Here is a 23,593-nt window from a genome sequence, read left to right as displayed (position 1 = left end):
TAACCAAAGTGATCTCACTCCCTGCTTTGAATAAGAGAGAAAATAAAACCATGAAGAAAAACAATCTGTAGGTAGAGTGTTATAATAAAGAAAAAGTGTGTATGGAAATAAGCTGCTAGCAACTCTGCTTTGGACATGTTATGACTTAGACTAGGCAGGGATAGGTTAGAGGAAATTCAAATGATTATGAGCTAAGGTTCAGAACCTCAAAGGTATTTTGATTTCAGTGGAAGGTAGGAGACCTAAATATCTTTGAGGCTCTGGGCCTAAAATTTTGTGAATAGGAAAAGTTAATCCGATATGAATTTTCTTTCTTAGATTTGTGGTTAGTTTACCAACAACCTTTCTGACGGGTTGGCTATTTGTCTTCGTAATGACAATTGAAATTGCTTTATGGACAGTTTACCATGGAAAAACATATTGATTGATGCTTTTTAAATATATATTTTAAATCCAATTGTTCTCCCCTCCTACCTCCCCTCCCCATCACTAAGGCTTAGCTAGACAACCCACTGCATACCCCTTGTTCATGTGTATGTGGTTAATACAGTAATTTCTTTTAATGAAAATAAATAGAAAAATCCATAAAAAAATGTTTAAAGGGAAACGGAATTCTCAACTTACTCTGGACAAGCACCGTAGCAAATGAATAGGCCTCACCATAGGGATTTTTAACTTCGACACTGTATTCAGCAGAGTCTTCCAAGGAGCATCTGGAAGAAATGGTTGGTTTTTCCTTTTAAGTTTCAGTCTTTGATGCTCCTGCTCGAGGGTTAACTCTGAGTGGTGCATGTCAATATGGGTTAAGCCCAGAATGGGTTAATTCGTTAAGCCCAGAATTAAAAGAGAAGACTTGTTTTTCGCCAAGATTTTTTGGGGGTGCAGGAGTGGGGCATTATTGAAGTCAAATATATTGTTCTTTTGCTATACAAGGAATTATGCACATAAGGTGCGATTCTCAGCATAAGGGCCTATGCATCACATTAATTCCACTGAAGATCTGGCCTAATATATATTACACATATATCTTGCAGGCTTTTTCTTTCTGTAGAAAGGTATCAGTCCATCCAGATTTGTACGGTGCCCTAAGCACACTTAATGCCAAAATGATGAGGTATCCCTAATCTAGTGTAGGGAACAAAGTAGAGTAATGAGGATCTGCAATAGATCATAGAGATTTTGCATCTACCTCCATTTATACAGGTTCAAACAAAATAAAATAATATTTAAAGCCCAGTGAGCTATTAGAAGTGTTGGGTCAACCTCACAATGGGCAGAGATTCAATCCAGGTAAGCTCCTAGAGCAAGGCAGTAGAGAATCAGACTCCCAGTGCATTTCCAGTCCTCCTCCAGCCCTCTTTGTTCTGCAGAACTGGCCTGGGAATCTCAGCAGACCAGGCCTTGCTGCCAATGAAGAAGGAGCTAAGCAGAAGGTCTGTACATTACCTATTGATGTCTAGTGTGAGCATGCCAAACTTGTTCTGGATCCTGTATTTCCCTGCTGGAGCCAGTCGGGGATCAATACGGACTCCATTTTTATACCTAGTTGAATATAAAAGTGACACACTGTTCAAGAGGGATGTTCTAGTCTAGACGAGAATTAATGGGTATATTTAACAGCTTGTTTTCAAAGTAACACCACCAGCCACACATAGAGGCAGATTCTTCCATGGAACACAGAAGAACAGGGGAGTGGACAGCTGGTCACTGCTCCCTTGTTCTCTGCCCCAGCACAAGTTAGAGCAGTCTTGGGGCTGCTCTACCTTGTTCCACCTGGCTATGGTTGCCCAGGGACCATATGCCAGCTGTGAATGCCAGAGTGCATCACTCTCCAACCACTCCTCCTGCCTGCCACTTCCTACCTCATATATACCCCCCCTGCTCTGAGGGTTGCAGGGAGGGAGGTATAAGAGCTGGCTTTTTTGGCTCTGACTACTGTGGACATCTGGCTCTCTTTGCCCTGCTGGAAAGGTGCAAAAGAACCAGAGTGGGGGAAGTTAATCTGCCCCCAAAGCCCATCTGAAACTTTGACAGAGGAGGAGATTTTCCCCTAGTAAAGTCATTTGAAATTAACGTTTGACTATTTCAAGCATTTTCATTTGAGGACAGTCAATTTGACCATCATACTGAGCGAGAACCTTGGTGCACAATGTGTGAAATGTTATTCGTGGCCTCCTTGTTGTTTCTGCCCGGCTGTTGTTAACAGTAAGTTCCACAGACAATCCCAAGAGATCTTGACGACATTTTCCATCCTTTGAGTTTGTAACTAAGCAAAGCTCAGTAAACAGAAAAGAGTCACTTCATATTTCTCAAATTTTAGGGGTCAGGGCAGTTTAATCCCAAGGCACGTATGGTATCCTAACGGTTAGTCCAGCCCTGATGGTGCGTGTCCAATGTCTCTGCACCTGTCTAGTGCATTGGAAAAATAGTCTTGTCGGCTCTAAGATGCTGGCCAATGACCAAGATTCATGAGCACAAGCTGGAGATGGGGGCTTTAGCACAATGGCCACTCTCCAAAGCTAAGTTCTTTATTGGTACATAGGCTACACTGCTCTGACAGCTGAGATAACTCTGGAGGGAGTGAATCAAAGAGGTCACATCCTGAAAAAGTTTGTATAGAACAGTCTTGAATAGCAAATTTAAAGCCTGTTCATAAACCTCCTTGAAACTTTTAACGGGCTAGAGGAATTGAGGCATGTCAGCTTCAGAGTCCGTTCCACCAGTGTACATTTCTTCTAGTTTAGTTTGCCTATTTGTGTAACTAGTAGCTGTAGATGTGCATTGTAAGCTCTTTGGGGCAGGGACTTGTTCTGTACTTGTACACCAGCACACTGGGGCTCCTAGGTGCTACAACAATACAAATAAATAATAAAATAACATTGCCTCATTTAGGCATCTCTGGAGCCCTCAGTCCTACACTCTGCATTGGATACAAGGATTTGCTACAGTTTATGGGAAGACTATGATGTAAACTAAAAACGCCGTCTCCTTTGAGTAGCAGCCTATTTGCAGAATTTTCCCGTTCTCGCCCCTCTACCAACCCCCCCCCCACCCCTCTGATTCTGTGACGATGTCAAAATAAAAGCAAGGATGATGTCCTGACAGGAGGGAAGATTAGAAACAACAGCTCTTAAACTTGAACATACCAGGAGCTTCTTGAAATGGCCTGTGTCATCCTTTGCTACAGATGGGTAAATAAATAAATAATCCCTGATCAGAGGCAACAGAAGCACGTCTGTTTTCATGTCTATACAGCAACACCACCTCTGCTTGGAAGAAACATGACTCTTATCATTGCTTACTCTGGAACAGCTGATTTTCTGCCACCATCACACAGCTTTTTTGCTACATGGACTGTATATATCTGGGCTAAGTCAACAACTAATTTGTCCCACCAGGATAAGATATTTGCTAATGGGCATGAGCCACAGAGTTTTGGATCCAGATTCATACTTCCCAGAGTTTGAGGGTATTGATCTCTGAGGTTTTGGGCTGGTTTAATCTCTGCCAAAGAGCCCAGACTTTTGGGATGTAGCCTGGCCACTATCAAACTTGTTAGAGAGAGAGAGAGCTGGCACCCGCAGCTGGAGCCCTCACCCCCTGCTACACCCCTGTCCCAGCCCGGAGCCCTCTCCTGCACCCCAAACCCCTCATCTCCAGCCCCACTCCAGAGCCCGTACCCGCAGCTTGAGCCCTCACCATTACTCCGCCTCATACCCCAACCCCCTGCCCCAGCCCGGTAAAAATGAGCACGTTAGCGAGGGTGGGGGAGAGCGAGTGATGGAGGGAGGTGGATGGAGTGGGTGGGGGCGTAGCCTCGGGGAAAGGGCGGGGCAGGGCACTGGTGTTCGGTTTTGTGCAAATGGAAAGTTGGCAACCCTAGGTGGGGCCTGTCAATATCCCCAGCCATAAAACAAAATAACCTGGAATAGTTCTGCTCACGGCTATAGCTTCTAACAATTTCACAAGCCTCCAGGCTATCCGATCCTACAGCCAATAACCTATTCTCCACTGAATTAAAGGAGGCTAATAACGTATGTGCAAAAAACCCAGGCAGCTGAACTAGTCCCACTATACATGTGGGGCGTACTTGCAATGAATGAACTAAATATAAGAATACGGGTCTGTCTGGAGTCTAGTTTACCCAGAATAAAACTTCCACTGAATTGTCAATATATTTTCCCCCTGCAATTTGTTGAGTGAATCTGGAGCTGGAGAGAGCAGCCAGTTTGATAGTCCTGGAGGGTTTGGTCTTCTGCTTATGCACAGAATTGATACAGAAACAGGGCAAGTTCTCTACGCCCCATGTCACCGATGTGTGAGTCAGCCCTGCCTCAGACAGCTCGTTGGGACAAAACCCACAACCGTTCTCTCTCTCCAGGGCCCATTGGATCCTGGGCTTCTCTGTCGAGACTGCCAATCAGAGGTCTGGTTTCTACTGACTGCATTGATGTTTTCAGACCTGGACATCTTGTTCAGTGGGAGCCATTCATTTCACAGAGTCACCAGACGGTAACAACTCCCAGCCAATTGGGGAGGAGATTTGAAGCACCAACCCAGAAGGGAAAGTATTTTCTGTATTTTCCGAACACTGTGCTTCCCTCCCCCCTCTTTTTAGAGCTTTCTAACAAGACCCAGCTGCTGCACTCCTGTTTGCCCCTCAAAATGCATACATGCTTTGTAACCACAAGGTCAGCCCCGATCATTGCTCCCAACTCACGCACCAGGTGACCTGCGGCGGAGGGGAAGCCAGAATGGTACATGTAAGCTTCACCCCCATTCTCTCCCAGACTGCATGAACTCTGAGTGGGATCCAGATCAAGGGGGGCCGGCTTGAAAGCAGCTCGATGTACTCCTTCTCCCGACGGGCCTTCTCTAGAGCCTAGGGCAAGGATTGAATGGACAAGGACAACAGGATTACGTTCTAACGATGCAGGTTCTTTTGCAGAAGAGGCACGTGTAATGGCAACAGCCTTCTCCCATTTCAAAACAGCAGGCTGCTCCCACCCAGCAGAGGTCTTGGCTCTGAAGTTGATTGGAGTGGTTGTCAAAACAGAGCTGCACACCACTTTCATAGCTTCACGCGGGTGAAGGTTTCCAACCCTAACACCGGTGGCAGATGCCTTCTGTTAACAAGCTGAGAGCAAACTGTCCCAGAACAGACACTTTCTTGAAGGGGCATGCAACTTCTGAAAGCCTTTCTCCTGGCTGGATTTAGTGAGAGTAAAGAATTAAGGGCCGGATCCTCAGCTGGAATAACTCAGCATTACTCTGTTCATTTCAAAGGAGCAGCCGGGGATCTTGCCCTGACTCTCTACTGGGAATCACAGCAGGAGGAGAGAAACCTCAAAGCTGGCTTTTGGGCAGCTACTTAGCCCCTTAATGTTAGAGAACAGTGGGGCTCTGTTAACTCCAAAGACAGCATCACTTGTGGAAATGGCAAGGAAATACAAGGCTACATTTTTCACTCCATTACCCACACAGCGTTCGCTCTGCTGGAGTGCCAGGCATGGAGGTGGTGGCTCTCTGAATGGTGCTGGCCTCAGCTACCTTTATAATATTTTAACCTGGGTGGAACAAAAAGTAGATAGTTTCTGAGGTAGATTTTGAATCACTCATCGTTTGTAAGAAAATGGCCAGAAATTCCCCCTCTTAGGACCATGAGGTTGCCAGACTGGATCATACCCGGGGTCCATCTAGCCCAGTGTCCTGTCTCGAACAGTGGCCAGCCCTGGCTGCTTCATAGGAAGGTGTAGGAGCCCCTTCACGACAGATGTTGGTAATCTGTCTCTACATTCAGGTTATGTCTACACTACAAATTACTTCGGTATAACTTACATCACTCAGGGCTGTGAATAATCCACACCTCTGAGCGATGCAGTTATACCGACCTAAGCACTGGTGTAGACAATGCTATCTCAGAGGGAGAACTTTTCCCGCTAACTTAGCTACTGCCTCTCATGGAGGGAGGAGTTATTAAGCCAACGGGAGAGCTCTCTCCTGCTGGCTTAGCGTCTTCACCAGAAACACGGCAGCTGCACTGCTGTAAATGCTGTGATGTAGACATAAGCTAGGTCTCATCCTGATCTCCAGGAGTTATAGATCGGCTTAAACCCTGAAGCAAGAGGTTTAAAATCCCTTCCACATAATGTTTGCTAGCATTAACTGTTCTAACTCTGGATATTCTTGCAATCCCTTTGCAACTCTGACCTTCTTGCGAAAGGCCTTCCGATCAGCCTTCACGCGCAGGAGCCTGCAGTTCCTAATGACCGCCTTCTCCAGCTTTTCCATTTCATTCCCAAACCGAACTCTCTTCTGACCCCGCTTCTCCAGCTCTATGATGGTAGCTTCTCTCCTCAGCTTGGATTCCCTGCAACAGCCAATGTTAATAAAAGTGAAGTCCTTTGGGGGTTTTCATTGCACACACACCGGGCTAAGTCTATGCAGGTCTATAAGGAAGGACACACCAGCACCCACTCAGCAGTGGGCACAGATGGGATATTGCTACCGTGAACACTAGAAACCAGACAATGCTGCCACCATGGCACTAGGAGGGTGAGGGTTAGGAGTCATGTGTAGTGTCCCATAGAAATTCCCTGTTGTGGTCTCTGGAGCTGTGGTTCTCTCTGGCTCTCTCCTTCCCAGACTAACTATGCTGCCCAGTCGCCTCTAAGTCCTGGCCTGGAGCAGCCAGCAGTAGGAGCGGCTGCTAATTGCACTACAGAGTGGGCTCAGGAGTAAGGGCACAGTTAGCCTCAAATCCAATATGTATTTATTCTGCCACCTGCAGCAACACATTTCCATTAGCAATGAGCATTTTGTGCTTGAAGACAGCAAGCACCGCAGCCGGGAGCAAAGTGGGTCCAGAATGTTCCGACAGAACAGATTTCCTTCAGAAAATGCTGATTCAATGAAATCAAAAGGTTTCATGGGAACATCCTGATGGTGTCGAATTTTCAGCGCGCAATTATTGAAACATTTTGTTTCGAGAAGGCTGAAACATTTAATTTAGACATTATCATTTGGACTATTCGTATTGTGACATATTGACTGAGCAGAAATGGTAAAGTTCAAACCAAACATTTTTACCCTATAGCAACAAAACATGTCAGAATATTTCGTTTTGTGAAAAAATCCGAAATTTTGACCTTTTGTCCCGATTTGGGCTGCAACACGGGACAGAAATTGTGTTTTTCAGCTAGCTGTGCCCTGGGGGTGCACTGAGCTTGCCTATTGCATGGTACTTTGCCTAGTAATGACACAGATTCCCTTCCACTGGCTGGATCTGGCAGTGTATATACTGATGCTTCACATCTTCAGAACCCTTTGCAAACATCTGCTGATTAACCCTCGCCACCTCTTGGGTGACTAGTAACTATTAACCCTATTATAGAATGTGGAAACTGAGGCACAAAGCAGCTGAGTAACTTCCCTAAGGCTACATAGAAAACAAGTTGAATTCTGGTCTTGAGTCAAGTAGACCAAGCAGCTGCTCTGGCTCCGTCCTGCAGCCCTTGCTCTTCTGACTTTCTGGTATGTTGCTAGGATTTGTCCCATAGTGTTTCCTTTCCAGTGAGAGCTTTGGAGATAAAGAGCCTTTCTCAAACTTATTTTTACTTGCCAGGATGGAAAAATGAATGGGGTGTATAGAGAAACATGAATGCACGAGAATTTAGGAACCTGAGGCGAGGTCCTGCACCCAGTGGAAGTCACTGAGAGTTTTGCCATTAATCTCACTGAGAGAAGGAATGGGCTGCAGGTCTCTTAAAAATTCACCCAGGCATTATGAAAGATGCACGATGCATCCCTTGACTCTAAGGGTCCATCTCATAGCACTCTGCACGTCCCAACAAGGATCTCCAAATGCTTTTGCATGCATGCATTGATTAATTAGACCTCACATCTCCCCTGGGAGACAGAGGAGGATTGTTATCATCAGTTTCGGGATGGGAAACAGAGGCAGGGAGAAGTGAAGGGAAGTTGTCTGAGGTCATGCAGTCACTTACAGAGCTGGGGATAGAACCAAATAGCATTGCTCCCAGGCTCTTTCTCTAACTACAAGATACTATACCATATACACAAATTGCCTTGCCTGGGTAAATCTATGGTAGTAACATTACAAGGTCTATTATTGGTTCAAATTAAGAATTATTGTAAATCTGTGCATCTTCTAGGTACATGTGGTCTAAATCTAGCCCACTCTATACAACCATAGTAGCAATATTCATGTCAGACCTACCATGATATTTCTGAGGTCAAGGCGAGGGCAGCTGCTATGGATAATTCTGAAACGGTGAAAGTCTCTTCTTCCTCACTTCAGGTGGCAGACAGAGAAAAAGAATTCAGATCATGTTGAATAAACTCATAAAGAAAATGATCCCTGGAACTATAAGTGTCCAGCAGCCAGGGTCACATTTCCAAAAGTGCCTGACTTAGGAAACTAAGTCCCATTTTTGAAAGTGACTTAGGTGCCTAAATACCTTTGAGGATCTGGGTCTTAGAAGCCTCATTGGAAGTCAATGAGAATTAGGCTCCTAGGCACCTAAGTCACTTAGACACTTTTGGAAATGTTACCCCAGTCTACTTTGTTTGCCCCATTAGACCATCCAACCATAGTCATTTTATGGAAATCACTTTCAGCCATGTCCAATCTGGGCTGGATTTACAGCAGTGAATGAAAAGAGAAAGGGCCCTGGGCCCAGCTACTCATAGGTGTTTAGGCCCCTAGCTCCCACTCATTTCAAGGGGAATTGGGCACTTTAATACCTTTGAGAATCTGGGCTCCCATTCCACCAAACTCAAAGAACAAGAGAGTGGAAGACCATGCTCTAGAGTGAGTATATTGAGCTATAATTTGAACACTGAAGATCTATTTCAATAGCCTCAAAAAGAAAGGCCAACAAAGGTATTTGCAATCATTTCCCTTATAGTTTCTCCTTGGACATTTAAAACTGAAATCTGGGCCTTTATGGCCTTTTCCCTTATTGTAGGCGCAAAGGCATATTATTGTCGGCTCTTGCACATGGGTGAGGCTGTGCAGACACTAATTTCATATTATAGAGCCACTACTGAGGGCTGGGCTGCACACACGAGTTTATTATTGTAGAGTTGCCTCTTTGGGCCGTTGTCCACACATGGCTTATAATTATAGGGATGGTTGACGAGATCTGGGACCAACAGATGGACTTGTTATTGTAGGGTTGCTCTTAACATCAGCTATTCTTCCCATAGAGATTCATCTACTTACTTACTTCATCTACCACTCTTCGATGGGTTGGGATGCAGTGTTCATAGATTGGTACACACAGCACTTTAGGGCAGGCAATAAAGAATCAGTTGCTTATGTGAAACCACAGGTCAGGTTAGGCAACACAGAATGTAGCTGGATGTGTTGTATGAATAAGTAAACAAGACATCCTCCTTATTTCACTTATTGATAACTCTTTGACTCACCACTAGTCCCCTGACTTGCCTAGGCCTGGTTGATTCACTTGGACCTGACTCACTTCATCATAAACTCTTTGACTCATCACTAGCCCCTTGACTCACCTGGATCTGAACTTTGCCTTTCTTGTGGTAGAGGTCATTTGCAAGCTGCATTGTCTCTCTTCCTTTTGCTCCTCCTCGCTGCGGTGAAACAGAGTCCGAGTTTCCATGCTGAGTGCTCACAGAGGGATCTTACCTGCCAAAACAGAGTCAAATACACCTTGAGCCCTCCTTCCAAATGGGCAATCTCTGACAGTCCAGGATAACCCTTCATTTGCACATACAAATAAGCACCTGTTGACCTCAATGACACCAGTCTCAGATCTTTAAGACAGCTACTTATTTTCGGTTCCTAAGCATCCATTTGCTTGTAAATGAGGGATTCCCATTTTAAAAACTGGGGCCCAGCATCTGCCTTAAAAACAAAGCAGTGAAAAAAATATTTCTAAAAGATATTCTCTAGCTCAAACAGAAGTGCTGGGCTTGATGCAGAAGTTACTGAGTGAGTCTCTGGCCTGTGTTATGCAAGGGATCAAAACAGCCTTTTCTGATCTTAACATCTATGAACAATTTTGGTTCCACATCAGTTAAATCAGTTCTTGGTGAAAAATGAAAATCAAAGAGCAGAGGGTCCCTCAAGAGCCTTTAAAAGTAATTGGAGTCAGGAGAAGAACAATAAATAGCTAAAATCCTGTCACTACGTTGATTGTTCACTAAGGCCCAATTAAATCAGGGGGAGTCTTTCCATTGGCTTCCATGGGCATGGGATCAAGCTCCAAAATACCATTCAGACACTACAAGGAGGAGCCTGGTATAAAACCTAGATGAGCCAGATAGGGTAGATGAGGTAGGTTAAATTAAACGAAAATAGGTTTGGTAGACAATCTTAAAACATTGAGGTCAATGTTAGAAAGTCAGCAGAGTTTTGGACTGGAATCCATATGGACTAAACCGAAATCTTTTTAAATCCGAGGGCACCTTAAAATGTGCTTTTATCTTAATTTAAAAAACCCTTTTCATATTCATTAACTGTTCTCTGAGACTCACAGTCAGGTGGCGAGTGATGTAAGATGACCGGAATGTTGAGACACCAGTCAGGCCATCTGATTGGCCAAGTGGTGTCACCCTTTTACACTGAGGCTGAGAAGGGTTGGTGCTCCTGCTAGGGCCATCTCAGGAAAAGGTCATGGCATTGTAAACTCCTCACAGCTAGTTTCAGGAGGCTTTTTAAACAGCAGGAGGCTAGAAGGAGTGGGGAGGAAAGACAGGTGAGTATGGAATGGTAGAAGAGAAGAAAGTAAAACCTGGCCACCTCGCCTTCTCCAAATCCATCCTGAACCAGCACTGTTGTTTTGTAGCCTTGATCTCTCTGGTAATCCCTCCTATGGGGCGAGATATACCATGAGATCTGTTACTGCAATGCTGGTGCACAAACCAGCTATATGGAAGAGACACATTTGTGTTGCTAGGAGTCCAAAGATAACTCTCCCTTTATTCTGTTGGGCAAAGCCTGGGAGCTCATTTAGTCCCCCTATTTCCCTGAAGATGATTACAGAAGATCTGAGAGAGTGCAGCAATCAAAGGGTTAAGTTTTGTTTAAAAAAAAAATCTCATCACTCAGTAAGCCACAGGATTTTCACTAAAGCAGCTGAAGAATCCTCTCTTGTTTGTTCTCTTTGCTAGAGGTGGAAATATGGGGGGCGAAAAATGTGGCTACTGGCTCTGGTCCATTTCCTCCCATCGGCTGCCTAAAATGCTAAGCTATCCCTGCAGCCCCTCCTCCGGGACCGTGCAGTGAGCTGTTTTTAAGTACTGAATAAATGCCTGGGGATTAAATGGAACCAACTTTTAAAAGGGTATCCCTCCCTAGCCCACCCCACCTACAGCCTTTCCAGAAACTCACTGCATGAAAGCAAACAAAAGTCCTCCAGAGTGGCCCTGCATGAAAGCAAAATCAGTCTGGGTCACATACAAATTACAGGATTCAATGAATGGGTAGGAAAAGTCTTTGGTTATAAAAGATTTGGGGTAGATTTTTCAAACATGCTTAAGTGGATCTAGGAGCCGAAGTCCTATTTTCCAAAATGACTTTGACCTGTAGACACCTGAATCGGAATGATTTTCAATGAGGCTTAGGATCCTAAGTGACTTTTGAAAATAAGATTTTGGTACTTTGGAAAATATTATCCTTGTTAATAATATTCCTTGAAAACCCATGCAGTTAAACCTGTCACTGGCTCATTTCAATGGAAGGAATTTTCCCCTAGCTATTTTAGTTTGGCTTTTAGTTTATTGCATTCTAAAACCATTATTCAGCCAGGAAGATACAGTTTTTACTATAATTATGTTGCATTAGTCTAATTCTTTTAATAAGCTGTTTAAATGTTAATATAAGTAACCTGCTTAAAAATACCCAAGATGAAAACTTAATTGTTATAGTGAACTCAAAATATCCCAACATGCAAAGGAAACTATAGAATTATCATATCCCGGTTCCATCAGTAGAACACAGTTTTAGAAGAGTCTTCCCTGGACAGCAAAGGAAATATAAGGAAAAGAAAATAAGACCAACCTAATTTTTCAGAAAAATGCTTCTATGCTCTTTAAAATATGCTCTGAACTATATTTCAGCTGAAAGATAACTACCAGGCATCAGATATGTGTTTCCATGGTCTACACATAAACATTGTTTCATGTTTGCTTTTATTTTAGTTTAGTTTTTTTCTTCGATCGTTTTGAACTAACGTTCAGTGCTCTGCAACCTAAGGTCTGCTATAGAGACACAGAGCTTTGGTCTGTTAAAACATAATGTCAGCTGTATTGCAGCCGACTGCTTTCCAGTCCAAAATGTAATGATCTATTTAGAAAAAACTACAACGGAATGGATTCTTGCTGGAAAAACAGTCTCACAAGGAAAAGACTGGTGGGGGGGAAACGTAGCAACTCTTTCAGGCAAGAGACACTCAAGAAGCATGAATTATCGCCATGTGCAAGTGCAATGAACGCTTGCAATAGCTGATACCGATATAAAAGTCTTATAAGTCTTGTATAAACTGTAGCCTACTTACAGATAAGTCAGATTCACCCAGAGAAGCACCAGAGAGAGTGGCTGTCCTCAAGAAAGATAAAGGACAAAGGACCGTTTCCTTTTCCCTGCTGATGACATTAAGAATGACTGTTCCCAAAAGAATGTGCCCTATGGGTAAGTGCCCACCCTGGAGTCTTAAATATAGCATCGTGCCATAGCATTGCAATGACAATGGGGGAAACTATCCATGGTTTACAATGTTTGAACAGGTCGCTGCACTGGCAGCTACTTGCAAAACCTTTTCTAGTCAGGCAAATTAATGCTGTTGTTAAAATGGTACAAGTGGGGGCAGATGCTGCCAGATCTAAGGGCATGGGAGCATAGCATTACCCATTGCCGATTTACATTGGGCAGAATTTCACAAAGCCTCTGAAATGAATTGAGAACACTTTAATCTCCTCTCCGGGATCCCCCATGTGTTAGTGGACAGCTGCTGAATAACAGAGTGAAACTCAGTTACTTTGACATCTCTTTAGTGAATGCCAGTTCCAGCCAATTTGCATCAAAATCTAATTGGATCAGGAGCGGATGGCAAATCGGTGTTTTGATTGGCTTACAGCTGTCTCCATTTGTGGAATATATTACATAGTTCATTTGTCTGAAACTTTTACTGGCAAATCGAGGCCTGCCTCATTCAAGTGGATCAGTCTTTCCATCCATTGAATGCCAGTCATTGTGCTATCTGAGAGTCTTGTGCAGAGTAGCAGAGCCATAGCAGAAATGATTGATTTTACTTAAAAGTCTGCCTGAGTTGCAATAAGGACCAACTGCTGCCACCCATGCGAGGGATTGGCAATGTGTTCTGTGGTCTCAGATCCTGCTACAAAAAAAAGAGATGCCGCTCTGAGAGTGGCTGGCTTAGGGGGCTGCAGGAGCAGATTGTCAATCAGGCGCTTCCCAGCTGAATCCAGTTGCATTCGTGTAGCACTGCTCAAAGCAGCCAGTGTTGTGAATTGGCAAAGCGCTGCCATGTCCTGCCGCAGCATTCACCAGCTGAGCCTGTGCACTGTACATCCAGAGAATGGAGCTACGGGCACATATTTTGAGTAGACCTTCTCAAAGTGAGATTCGTTATAGGAGTTTCTTCAGATTCTTAACGTGAGCCTAGAGCTTTCTGTATTTCACAACAATTTTAGGTAAGCTCAGTGAGTGCTGGTGCTCTTCAGAGGCCAGGCCAGTGCCAGCCATTCAGATCTTGGCTCAGCTGGAAGTCATGCTTTGACTCTTTTAATTTGCAAAGACACTAACGTGCATGAGCAGCGGAAATGTTCTGATCCCACAAAGGTAAATAGCCCTGCCCCGCACCAAATTGCAGATGCCTTTCAAGTTCTCTCATGTAGTTCTCCCACTGCACCCATCTGAGCTGCCCTGAAGCAACCCACTCTTGGCCCCTTCTGAGTAAACACCTCCATACAGGGAGGCCCGGATTAAGATAATTAAGCCTATTTTACTGGATCTCCTATTCCTGCAGAGATGGCAAATCACAGTGTTTTCCTCTGGGCCATGTCACTCGGCCTTCATTCCCGAAGTTTGGAGCTTTCCAGCTGTTGTTTTAGTTAATCTTTCCCAAGGTGCAGCTGCTTAAATAAACCTGTGTTGAAAATGTCTCCATTTTACTGCTCTTCAAACGTGACCCCTTGAAAAGATTAAGCAAACAAAGAGCACGCAAGAGAGAAGCACCCAATGCTTCCTCTCCTGCTATAGGGACACATTTCAGGCTGCGTTGGTGACAATCCATTGTAAACTATGCCCAGGGTGGCTGGCACAGGGAGTGGCTATGTGACAGCTCCCTAGATATAGCTGAGAAGATAAGAGTGTAATGCCTTTCTGTAGGGTTACAGATGGCTCCTGCCATGCTGATATCACTAAGACAACTGGCACGACAAGGCTCATCTGTCACTAACATGACATCTGGCGGAGAATAAGCGAGGCCTTTGTTGCAAGGCAACTCCAGCTTTTATTGTCTTCTGACGCCTAAACCCTCTTATCCCCCAAAGCCAAGGTAAATGCGAAATGATCTCCAGTTAGTGAGGTTACGGTATAGCTGGCTAGCATGAAATGGCCTTTGAAGCGACGTTGAAACCAGGCTGTTTATCTAGAGCTGTCCTTCCATGGAATGGAAAAGAGCAGGCTCAGATCATTAGGCTATTACCACAGCTGTTTTTCCATGATGGATTTTATAACAACGGGGGCTATAGATCGGTTTCAGAGAGAAGCAAAAAGAAGTGTAGTGAAGGTCAGTGCATAGAGGGGATGGTGGAAACAACACAGCTTTAGTAAAATTAGACAGGTGTAACTGCCCCGCCCCTCCCACCCCAGGAGAATAGTTTCAGAGAGAAGACACTTCCCCTTCATTCAGTTCATAAGGTGACTCACCAGACAAGCAATGCCCCTCTGCCATGTACATTGGCCAAACCGGACAGTCTCTACGCAAAAGAATTAATGGACACAAATCTGACATCAGGAATCATAATACTCAAAAACCAGTGGGAGAACACTTTAACCTGTCTGGTCATTCTATGACAGATCTGCGGGTGGCTATCTTAAAACAGAAAAACTTCAAAAACAGACTCCAATGAGAGACTGCTGATCTGGAATTGATATGCAAACTAGACACAATCAACTCAGGATTGAATAAGGACTGGGAATGGCTGAGCCATTACAAACATTGACTCTATCTCCCCTTGTAAGTACTCTCACACTTATTATCAAACTGTCTGTACTGGGCTAGCTTGATTATCACTTCAAAAGTTTTTTTCTCTTACTTAATTGGCCTCTCAGAGTTGGTAAGACAACTCCCACCTGTTCATGCTCTCTGTATGTGTGTATATATTTCTCCTCAATATATGTTTCACTCTATATGCATCCGAAGAAGTGGGTTGTAGCCCACGAAAGTTTATGCTCTAATAAATTTGTTAGTCTCTAAGGTGCCACAAGTACTCCTGTTCTTTTTGAGCAGACAAGCATGGTATCTCCTGCTGCTTTAGTATTTCAGGGCCCAAAGGACATACATGATCATGTCCTGGGCAAGCTGTGATCAGAGCAGGGGACTGGGAATATCTCTATTAAGAATCCCTTTTATAGGGCCAGATCCAGAGACTCTTTCCATTGACCTCAATGGGCATTTGTCATAACTATAAAGGGAAGGGTAACAGCTCTCCTGTGTACAGCATTATAAAATCCCTCCTGGCCAGAGACTCCAAAATCCTTTTACCTGTAAAGGGTTAAGAAGCTCGGGTAACCTGGCTGACACCTGACCCAAAGGACCAATAAGGGGACAAGATACTTTCAAATCTGGGGGGGGGGAGGCTTTTGTTTGCGCTCTTTGTTTGGGAAGTCGTTCGCTCTTGGGACTGAGAGGGACCAGACATCAATCCAGGTTCTCCACATCTTTCCAAACAAGTCTCTCATATTTCAAACTTGTAAGTAAACAGCCAGGCAAGGCGTGTTAGTTTTACTTTGTTTTCTCAACTTGTAAATGTACCTTTTACTAGAGTGTTTATCTCTGTTTGCTGTACTTTGAACCTGAGGCTAGAGGGGGGTCCTCTGAGCTCTTTAAGTTTGATTACCCTGTAAAGTTATTTTCCATACTGATTTTACAGAGATGATTTTTACCTTTTTTCTTTAATTAAAAGCCTTCTTTTTAAGAACCTGATTGATTTTTCCTTGTTTTTAGATCCAAGGGGGTTGGATCTTGATCCACCAGGAGTTGGTGGGAGGAAGGAGGGGGGATGATTAATTTCTCCTTGCTTTAAGATCCAAGGGGTTTGGATCTGTATTCACCAGGGAATTGGTGAAGAGTTTCTCAAGGCTTCTCAGGCAAGGGAACTAGCTTTGGGAATGGTGGCAGCGGACCAGATCTAAGCTGGTAGTTAAGCTTAGAAGTTTTCATGCAGGCCCCCACATTTGTACCCTAAAGTTCAGAGTGGGGAAGCAGCCTTGACAGCATTGATCAGGCCCATGTGCATTACAGTTCACTCTGGTCTCTTTCCTGCCACGAGGGATACAACAGGGAAAGAAGGATAGAACAGTGGTCAGGGCGCAAGCCTGGGACTTGATAGACCTGGAGTCCATGCCCAGCTCTGCCACAAGCTTCCTATGTGACCTTTGGCAAGCCACTTAGGGCCTGATCCAAACTCAGTGGGAGTTTTCAGTGGGTGACCTCCCCCTAGGCACCTAGCTGACTCTCTAGGCACCTAAATAGCTTTAAAAATCTGGTCCTAAGGGCAGGTCTTCACTACGGGGGGGGGGGGGGGGAGGGCGATTTAAGATACGCAAATTCAGCTACGCAAATAGCGTAGCTGAATTCGACCTATCAGAGCCGACTTACCCTGCTGTGAGGACGGCGGCAAAATCGACCTCCGCAGCTCCCTGTCGACGGAGCTTACTCCCACCTCCGCTGGTGGAGTAAGAGCGTCGATTCGGGGATCGATTGTTGCGTCCTGACGAGACGCGATAATTCGATTCTCGAGAGATCGATTTCTACCCGCCGATTCAGGCGTGTAGTGTAGACCTAGCCTTAGTCTCTCTGTGCCTTAATTCCCCCTCAGTACAATGGGGCTAATAGCACAGCTCTTCCTTAGAGGGTGTGGCAAGGATAAATACCTGCCGCAGAGAGCAGAGGGACTGGAAAAGGCTGTTAAATAAAGTGCACAGGCTGTATTTCTCAACAGCATCTTTTAAAAGCTGTCGCCGAGATGCCTTGCCCTCCCCCATTGTGCTGTCCCTGCTGATCCTGCGTCTTGAGTTTTGTTTCACAACACCAGCCAGTATGACATGAGAGCATGGTGGCATTTAATTATTCCTGGAGTAGCATCGCCCGGAATGCTGCTGACATGAGATACCTAGCCTGCAGGAGACAACACTGAAAAAAGAAGCCCATATCACTGGCTTGAGCTGGAGCCTTTGCTAGTGAGGGAGCGGCTTCGCAGAATGTTATGACCCAGCCTTTATTTTGGAAACAACATATTAACAGGCAGCTGGCCTGTTGCAACATCTGCAGCTGTAATTTCCTAGGGGAGAATGTTCTGCTGGCGTCATAGAAGCACATGATTCATGAACCAGTGCAAACGGCGTCATTATGGAAACAACCGTCCAGATCAATTCAATGGCACCAAATGGCATCAGCAAAGGCAGCACAATAGAAATGTCTTCTACAGTATCTGCACCTTTGCTGCACTTCTAGACAAGCTCCTGACGAAAGCACTTAGCCCAGGGGCAGTTCTAGAGCCAGGTGACCCAGGGGCTGACTCATGATGGGTGATGCGCCTCTCAAGTGAGTAGTAGAGAGGGTCAGAAGTTTTTCATCTGAATGGTTTTATGACAAAAAATGCTGTTTGCATTCAAATGTTTCCCAAAAATGCATTGATTTCAATGAAATTTCATTTTAAACACCCTCCCTCCCCCCAAAATGAAGCATTTCAATAATGCCAGAAGTTCCATTTCAACACCTATGGAATTTTTCACATCAAAAGGACTTCTTCAAATTAAATTAATTGTTTTCTAGATAAAAATTTAACAAAAAATTTAAAAAGAAAAATCAGAAAATTGGAATGAAATAATTAGTTTTTATCAAAATGAAATGTTTTGATTGACCTGAAATCATGTTGTTGGTGATGGGTTTTTTTTAATCTCATTTCATGGAAAATTTGAACTTTTTTGTTTTCAAACAACAACAACAAAAATTCTTGAACTCTCGGAACTTCCCACTAAATGGAAAATCCGGTTCCTGCCCACGTCTAGTGACAAACTCCTAAAAAAACGTAGCCTTAATGATAGCCTGGCCCATCAGGCACCCCAACACTGTTGCGTCTGCTATTGCATCTGCCCCCAGCTACCTGGGCCGTGACTGCTACCTTTCTTCCCATCCACATAGAAATTTTTGGGGTGCAGGTGGGGTAGGGGGAGAACCTTTGCTGGTGCTGCTTGTAAAAGAAACACTCAATCCATCTCTTGTTTCCACCGCTATCCAATCTCTTCACTCCCCCTCCCGCCCCTGATCCTCCCTCTGGATGCAGCACAGGCCAGTTGGGCAATTCTTAGCTTTTCTCATTTAAATCGTTCACATGCACTATGGACCGTGTAGCACAAACCACTGATGGAGACGTTAGCTTTTTCCCCACACAGCAACTTCGCTCTGGGACAAATCCTGGAGCCTTTACTCAGGCAGAACTCCCATAGAATGTGATGTGTGTGCCAGAGAGAGAACTAAGGACAGACCTCTGCCTCAGGATTGTAGGATCTGGCCCTTTAAGAGGCGCATCACCATCACCAGAACTTCAATTTGCCTATTACAATGCTTTGTGCCAACATGGGGCTTCCACGCTGCATGTGAATTTCACTGCATTTGAGCTCATGCTAGGCAGGACCCCTCCTTTTCCCAATTCCCTTGTTGGCAGCATAACCACAGCTAAACCCTAGGGTTAGAGTCAAATTGCAAAACCACACTAAGGCAAATGGAATGTAACCTTTGACCTCATCTCCCTCTGGGGTGAGAAAACACGTCAAACTGCCCCCCCATGTCTTGAATAGTTCATCTCCCCACAGCGCTCATCAACTGAACTCTCCCCACACCACCCAGAGAAGGGCTTTGCTTATTCCTACAGAAACGTCCCATTTCCCCCTTAAAACTGACAGCATCACGTCAAATGACTTTCCCTCCACACCTGTACCAAATCACAGGCCGAACTTGCTCTTCTCCCCGTTCCAAAATAATTACCCACTTGGTTGGTGCTTTGGACAATAAAGCCTACCTGTGTCCTATGGTGTGTCCATTAGCAGCTGCTCTGTTTACTGCTGGAAAAGGAACAGATCCAGGGCATCAGCTGCAGAATGCCTCATATTTTTACTCTACAGGAATTTTCACCTCAGTTTAGATTAGTGCTGGAGAAAAGATGCTTAAGAGAAGTCCCTGGAGACGGATTTTATTTAGCAATAGAAGAGGTACAACAGTATATGCTTCCCCCTCCCTGCCCTGCCTATGTCTCTTATACTTGACCCAGGCCTGGTCTACACTACAGGGTTAGGCCGCCGTAAGCTGCCTTGTGTCGACCTAGCTGTGGAAGTCTCTTCACTGACGTAAGTGCCTCTGTACGCCGATTTAGTAACACCGCCTCCCTAGAGGCGCAAAGTCACCGTCACTGTAAGTAGGTCGACGCAGTATCAGTGTAGACGCTGATGCGTTACTCACATCACCTGTTATTGGCTTTCAGGAGCCGTCCCACACTGCCCCACACGGTCAATGCAATCGACACAAGTGCTCCCGGTAAGGACGCGCACCGCCACCATAGGGAGCTAAGTGTGCGCACACACATGCGATGTAATTACTGCACTGATTGCACGCCAATGTAAGTTAAGTCGACGTAATTTTGTAGTGTAGACATTGCCCCAGGGTGGCTCCTTCCTATGGCGTTGAAGGCAAGGGATGTACACCACAGACCCAGCCTTCCTCCTACCCTCTCTTCTCCATTCTGCAGCTGGGCTCTGCTGAATTTCCCTATCCCCACTCAGAGAATAGCGTGGGGTCTCCATTGGCACTCAGTCCTTGTTCAGGGGGGAAAAAAATCTGTTGGCTCCAGGGAATAAAAGAACCAAGTGGAAACTGAGCAAGCACTCAGGGACCACGCTGAACTATTAAAAAAGACAAAGGAGGACTGTTTTGTTGCCCTGACAGCGCTGAAGAGCACAGTGGGCCAAGGGGAATTCGGTTTCACCTTATTGCCCATGTCTGAAGCTTATGACCATAAATTCACTTGCAGCTGTAAGGAACCACAGCTGCAAAGCAAAGCAAACATTCCATTCCGGGGAGCAGCCTCTGGCTTTGTAGGGATCGTGCACTCAGAGGCAGAGTGAGTAGCTAGCTGATTCTTTTACAGAGATGGCACTTAGTCATATGCCATCGCGTGCATGGCCCAATGCAACTCAAGAGAGAATCAGAGTAATCAGAGATAAGAAACTTTTATTATAGGAAATATACACACAGCCTCCCCTCACACAGCCAATGAGGGTTCTCACTGCCTCATCTGCTTCCCAACTCAGCCAATCTGAAAATATCCCTTTTCTCCCTTGCCTCTAAATCCTCTTTCCCTCTACTCTTATTTACTGAAGTCTGTAAAGCTTTGGGCAAGGCGCTTTGTATGGCAAATACTAGCCAAAATAAGCTTCTTCTGTATATTACTGATCCCTGAAGTATATCTCCTTGGACTTTGTCCATGCAAGCTTCAAATGATGGGGCTTTCACTCCCCTTTCCCTAGGGAAATGACTCTGTCTCGACCTCACAGTCAGGAAGCATTTGATGGGCCGGCAGAAGAACTGTAAGAAAGAGGAGTTTGGCTTAAGTAGCAGGTTCCAAAGAAAGTTGCCAAATTCTGAAGATTGGCCTGGAAGCAGGTTTAATGGATCGCTTACCAGGCACACACACATCATTAGGTGCCTGTATACTTCCTGCGAGCATCTACCTATTAGTAATAAGAACAGGTTAATTTTTGCACAGATAGCTGCATAGAGAGAATGTGGCTGGGTCAGAACATCTGGATCATACCCCCTGAATACCAAGTCACACCCCAGCAAAGCCCTCACTAGCTCCTGAGAAGCAGCCTGTCTGTGAGAGGGTCAGTTTTCACCCTGTCTGCCCAGCATTGGCTGCAGGTGTATTGAAATGCCCCTGAGAAATTGGATCCTGAGAGTTGTGGCTATGACCCCCCTGCCTGACATGTGTTCATCTTGAACCAGCAGCAAATCAGAGTCACTAGATCGTAATGGCTGCTTGGGGGGTGAGGGGGGTGTCAATACAAATCACTTCCTGCCATTTGGGCTGGAAGAAAAATCTCTCACACTCAGAGAAACTAATAAAAGGGTCAGAGAATGGGACATCGCACTTGTAACATTCACAGAGTGTTGAATGACACCAAACATTTTAAATGACAGATTCTCAGCTCACCTCATCCCCCATAGTAGCATGGGAGTCTCTCTTGCCCCACAGTGCCTTAAAAGCTTTAGGTTCTTCTTCGAGTGCTTGCTCATATCCATTCCATTAGGTGTGTGCGCGCCGCGTGCACGATCGTCGGAAGATTTTCTACCCTAGCAACACCGGCGGGTCGGCTGTGGAGCCCCCTAGAGTGGCGCCTTCATGGCGCTGAATATATACCCCAGCCGACCCGGCGCCCCCTCAGTTCCTTCTTACCGCCCCTGACGGTCGTTGGAACTGTGGAGCGCGGCATAGCTGTCCTCCACTCTCCCTAGCTTTGTTAGTTATTCGCAGTTGTAGTTATAGTTATAGTTCTAGTGTTTGTAGTTTAATAGTTAAATAGTTTTAAAGTTGTTAGATTTGTTATAATAGTCCAGGGGACTAAGGGGGTCGTCGCCCCCTTTCTCCCCCGGCCGCGGGCCCGGGCTCATGCCCAGAGCTCCCGGCTTCAAGCAGTGCGCCTCCTGCGCTAAACCTATGCCCACGAGCGACCCGCACGACTCCTGTCTGAAGTGCCTGGGAGAGTCCCACCAAACAGATAAGTGCAAGATCTGTAAGGCCTTCAGACCAAGGACCAAGAAAGAGCGGGACTTTCGGCTCCGGCAACTCCTGATGGAGGCGGCACTTAGCCCGGACACTCCTTCTACGAGCCAGGCCCCGGCACCTAGCGCCTCGGTGCGCAGTGCCACAGCAGCACCGGCAATGCCGACAACGCGGGCGGTGTCGGACAAACCTCCCCGGCACCGGACCTCGTCCGCACCGCAGCAGGCACCTCGACGCCGGTCATTATCCCCGGGGCATAAAAAAGCCCATAAGACGGGGACCTCTGTGCCGAAGACGCCGGCTCCCCCAGTGCCGGGGGTAGAGCCGAGTGCGCCGGTGGAGCACCGGAAACAGGTGCCTCCAGCACTGTCGACTCCGGCACCGAGGCCGTTGAGTCCGGTGCAGATAGCGTCTCCACCGAGACCGGCGGTAATACAACTCCCGTCGACTCCGGAGACCTTCGTGGCGGCGAGAGACTTGATAGCTCTCACGGAGCCGGCACCGCCTCAACCACTGGTACCGACGGCACCGTTAACCCGCCCGGTCCAGTCAAGGGGGAAACCTGCCTTGATGCGCCCTCCATCACAAGGGCTGGAACCTCGGCACCGGTCCAGGTCCAGAAGCAGGTCCCCACGCCGCTCGCAGTCCCAGCACCGAATATCACCTCGGCACCGGTCGTACTCGCGGCCAAGATCTTCGTCGCGGCACCGCTCTACGTCTCGGCACCGCTATGATCGTCGGCACCGATCAACGTCGAGACGTAGTTCTCGGCACCGCTACGGTCGACGCTCGACGTCGAGAGGCCGCTCCCGGCACTGGGCATACTCCAGGTCCTCGTCGAGGTCCAGATCCGGCTCCCGGCACCGACGAGGTCATCGGCACCGATCGCGGTCCCGGCACCGTTCGCCGGCACCGCGCAGAGATAGATCATCTCCGGACCGGTACCGTGCGGCACCGCAGCCCACGGGGATCGTTTCATCTCTCTCGGCACCGCCATGGCCGTCAAGATCGGTGTCTCGCTCCTCGGAGGACCTGTCGAGATCGGCATACCCCCCTCAAGGGCAAGCCGAGGAATGGAACTTGGGCCATTGGCAGGAGATGGCAGAGGACCACTCTCATGGACCATCTCACTGGTCATTTTGGACCCCGTGGGCGTACCACCAGGAGCAAGGGGCTCCAATACCATCGACCTCTCGCTCGGGTCACTCGGTTAGAAGGGCCCCAGAATCCATCATCTCTCGGCCTCCGCCAGGGGGCATGGAGGCTTCCGTGTCCACGCCACCCGACACCATAAACCCAAGTACAGGTGATGCTCCGGCCCAAGAGCAGGGGGATCAGGACCCCCCCTTGGATCCAGTACCACCGGAGGCATCTTCCTCCTCCTCTCCGGATGAGGCAGTGGCGGGCACTTCATGTACGGGTCCCCCTCCGATAGATCTTCGGGCTCACCAGGATCTCCTGCGTAGGATGGCCCGTAATATGGACCTGCAGGCGGAGGAGATAGTGGAAG

General features: G+C 46.4%; 1 protein-coding gene across 1 annotated transcript in view; it reads right to left on the bottom strand.

Annotated features, from left to right (window-relative positions):
* Window positions 1–12,619, bottom strand: part of MYOM3 (myomesin 3) — a 58,379-nt gene extending 45,760 nt beyond the window's left edge. Inside the window, exons 1-7 of the mRNA XM_054011847.1 lie at window positions 12,555–12,619; window positions 9,550–9,682; window positions 8,240–8,314; window positions 6,211–6,370; window positions 4,725–4,882; window positions 1,447–1,542; window positions 625–713 (exon numbers count right to left, since the gene is read on the bottom strand). Of these exons, the coding sequence (XP_053867822.1) occupies window positions 625–713; window positions 1,447–1,542; window positions 4,725–4,882; window positions 6,211–6,370; window positions 8,240–8,314; window positions 9,550–9,656 (685 nt within the window). The 5' untranslated portion in view covers window positions 9,657–9,682; window positions 12,555–12,619. The remainder of the gene's footprint in view (window positions 1–624; window positions 714–1,446; window positions 1,543–4,724; window positions 4,883–6,210; window positions 6,371–8,239; window positions 8,315–9,549; window positions 9,683–12,554) is intronic.
* Window positions 12,620–23,593: the final 10,974 nt, after the last annotated feature.

The sequence above is a fragment of the Malaclemys terrapin genome, chromosome 22, assembly GCF_027887155.1.
Source record: "Malaclemys terrapin pileata isolate rMalTer1 chromosome 22, rMalTer1.hap1, whole genome shotgun sequence".
NCBI classification, from domain to species: Eukaryota; Metazoa; Chordata; order Testudines; family Emydidae; genus Malaclemys; species Malaclemys terrapin.
The sequence above is the reverse complement of the archived record's forward strand: the minus strand, read 5'-3'. Positions and strand labels throughout refer to the sequence as shown.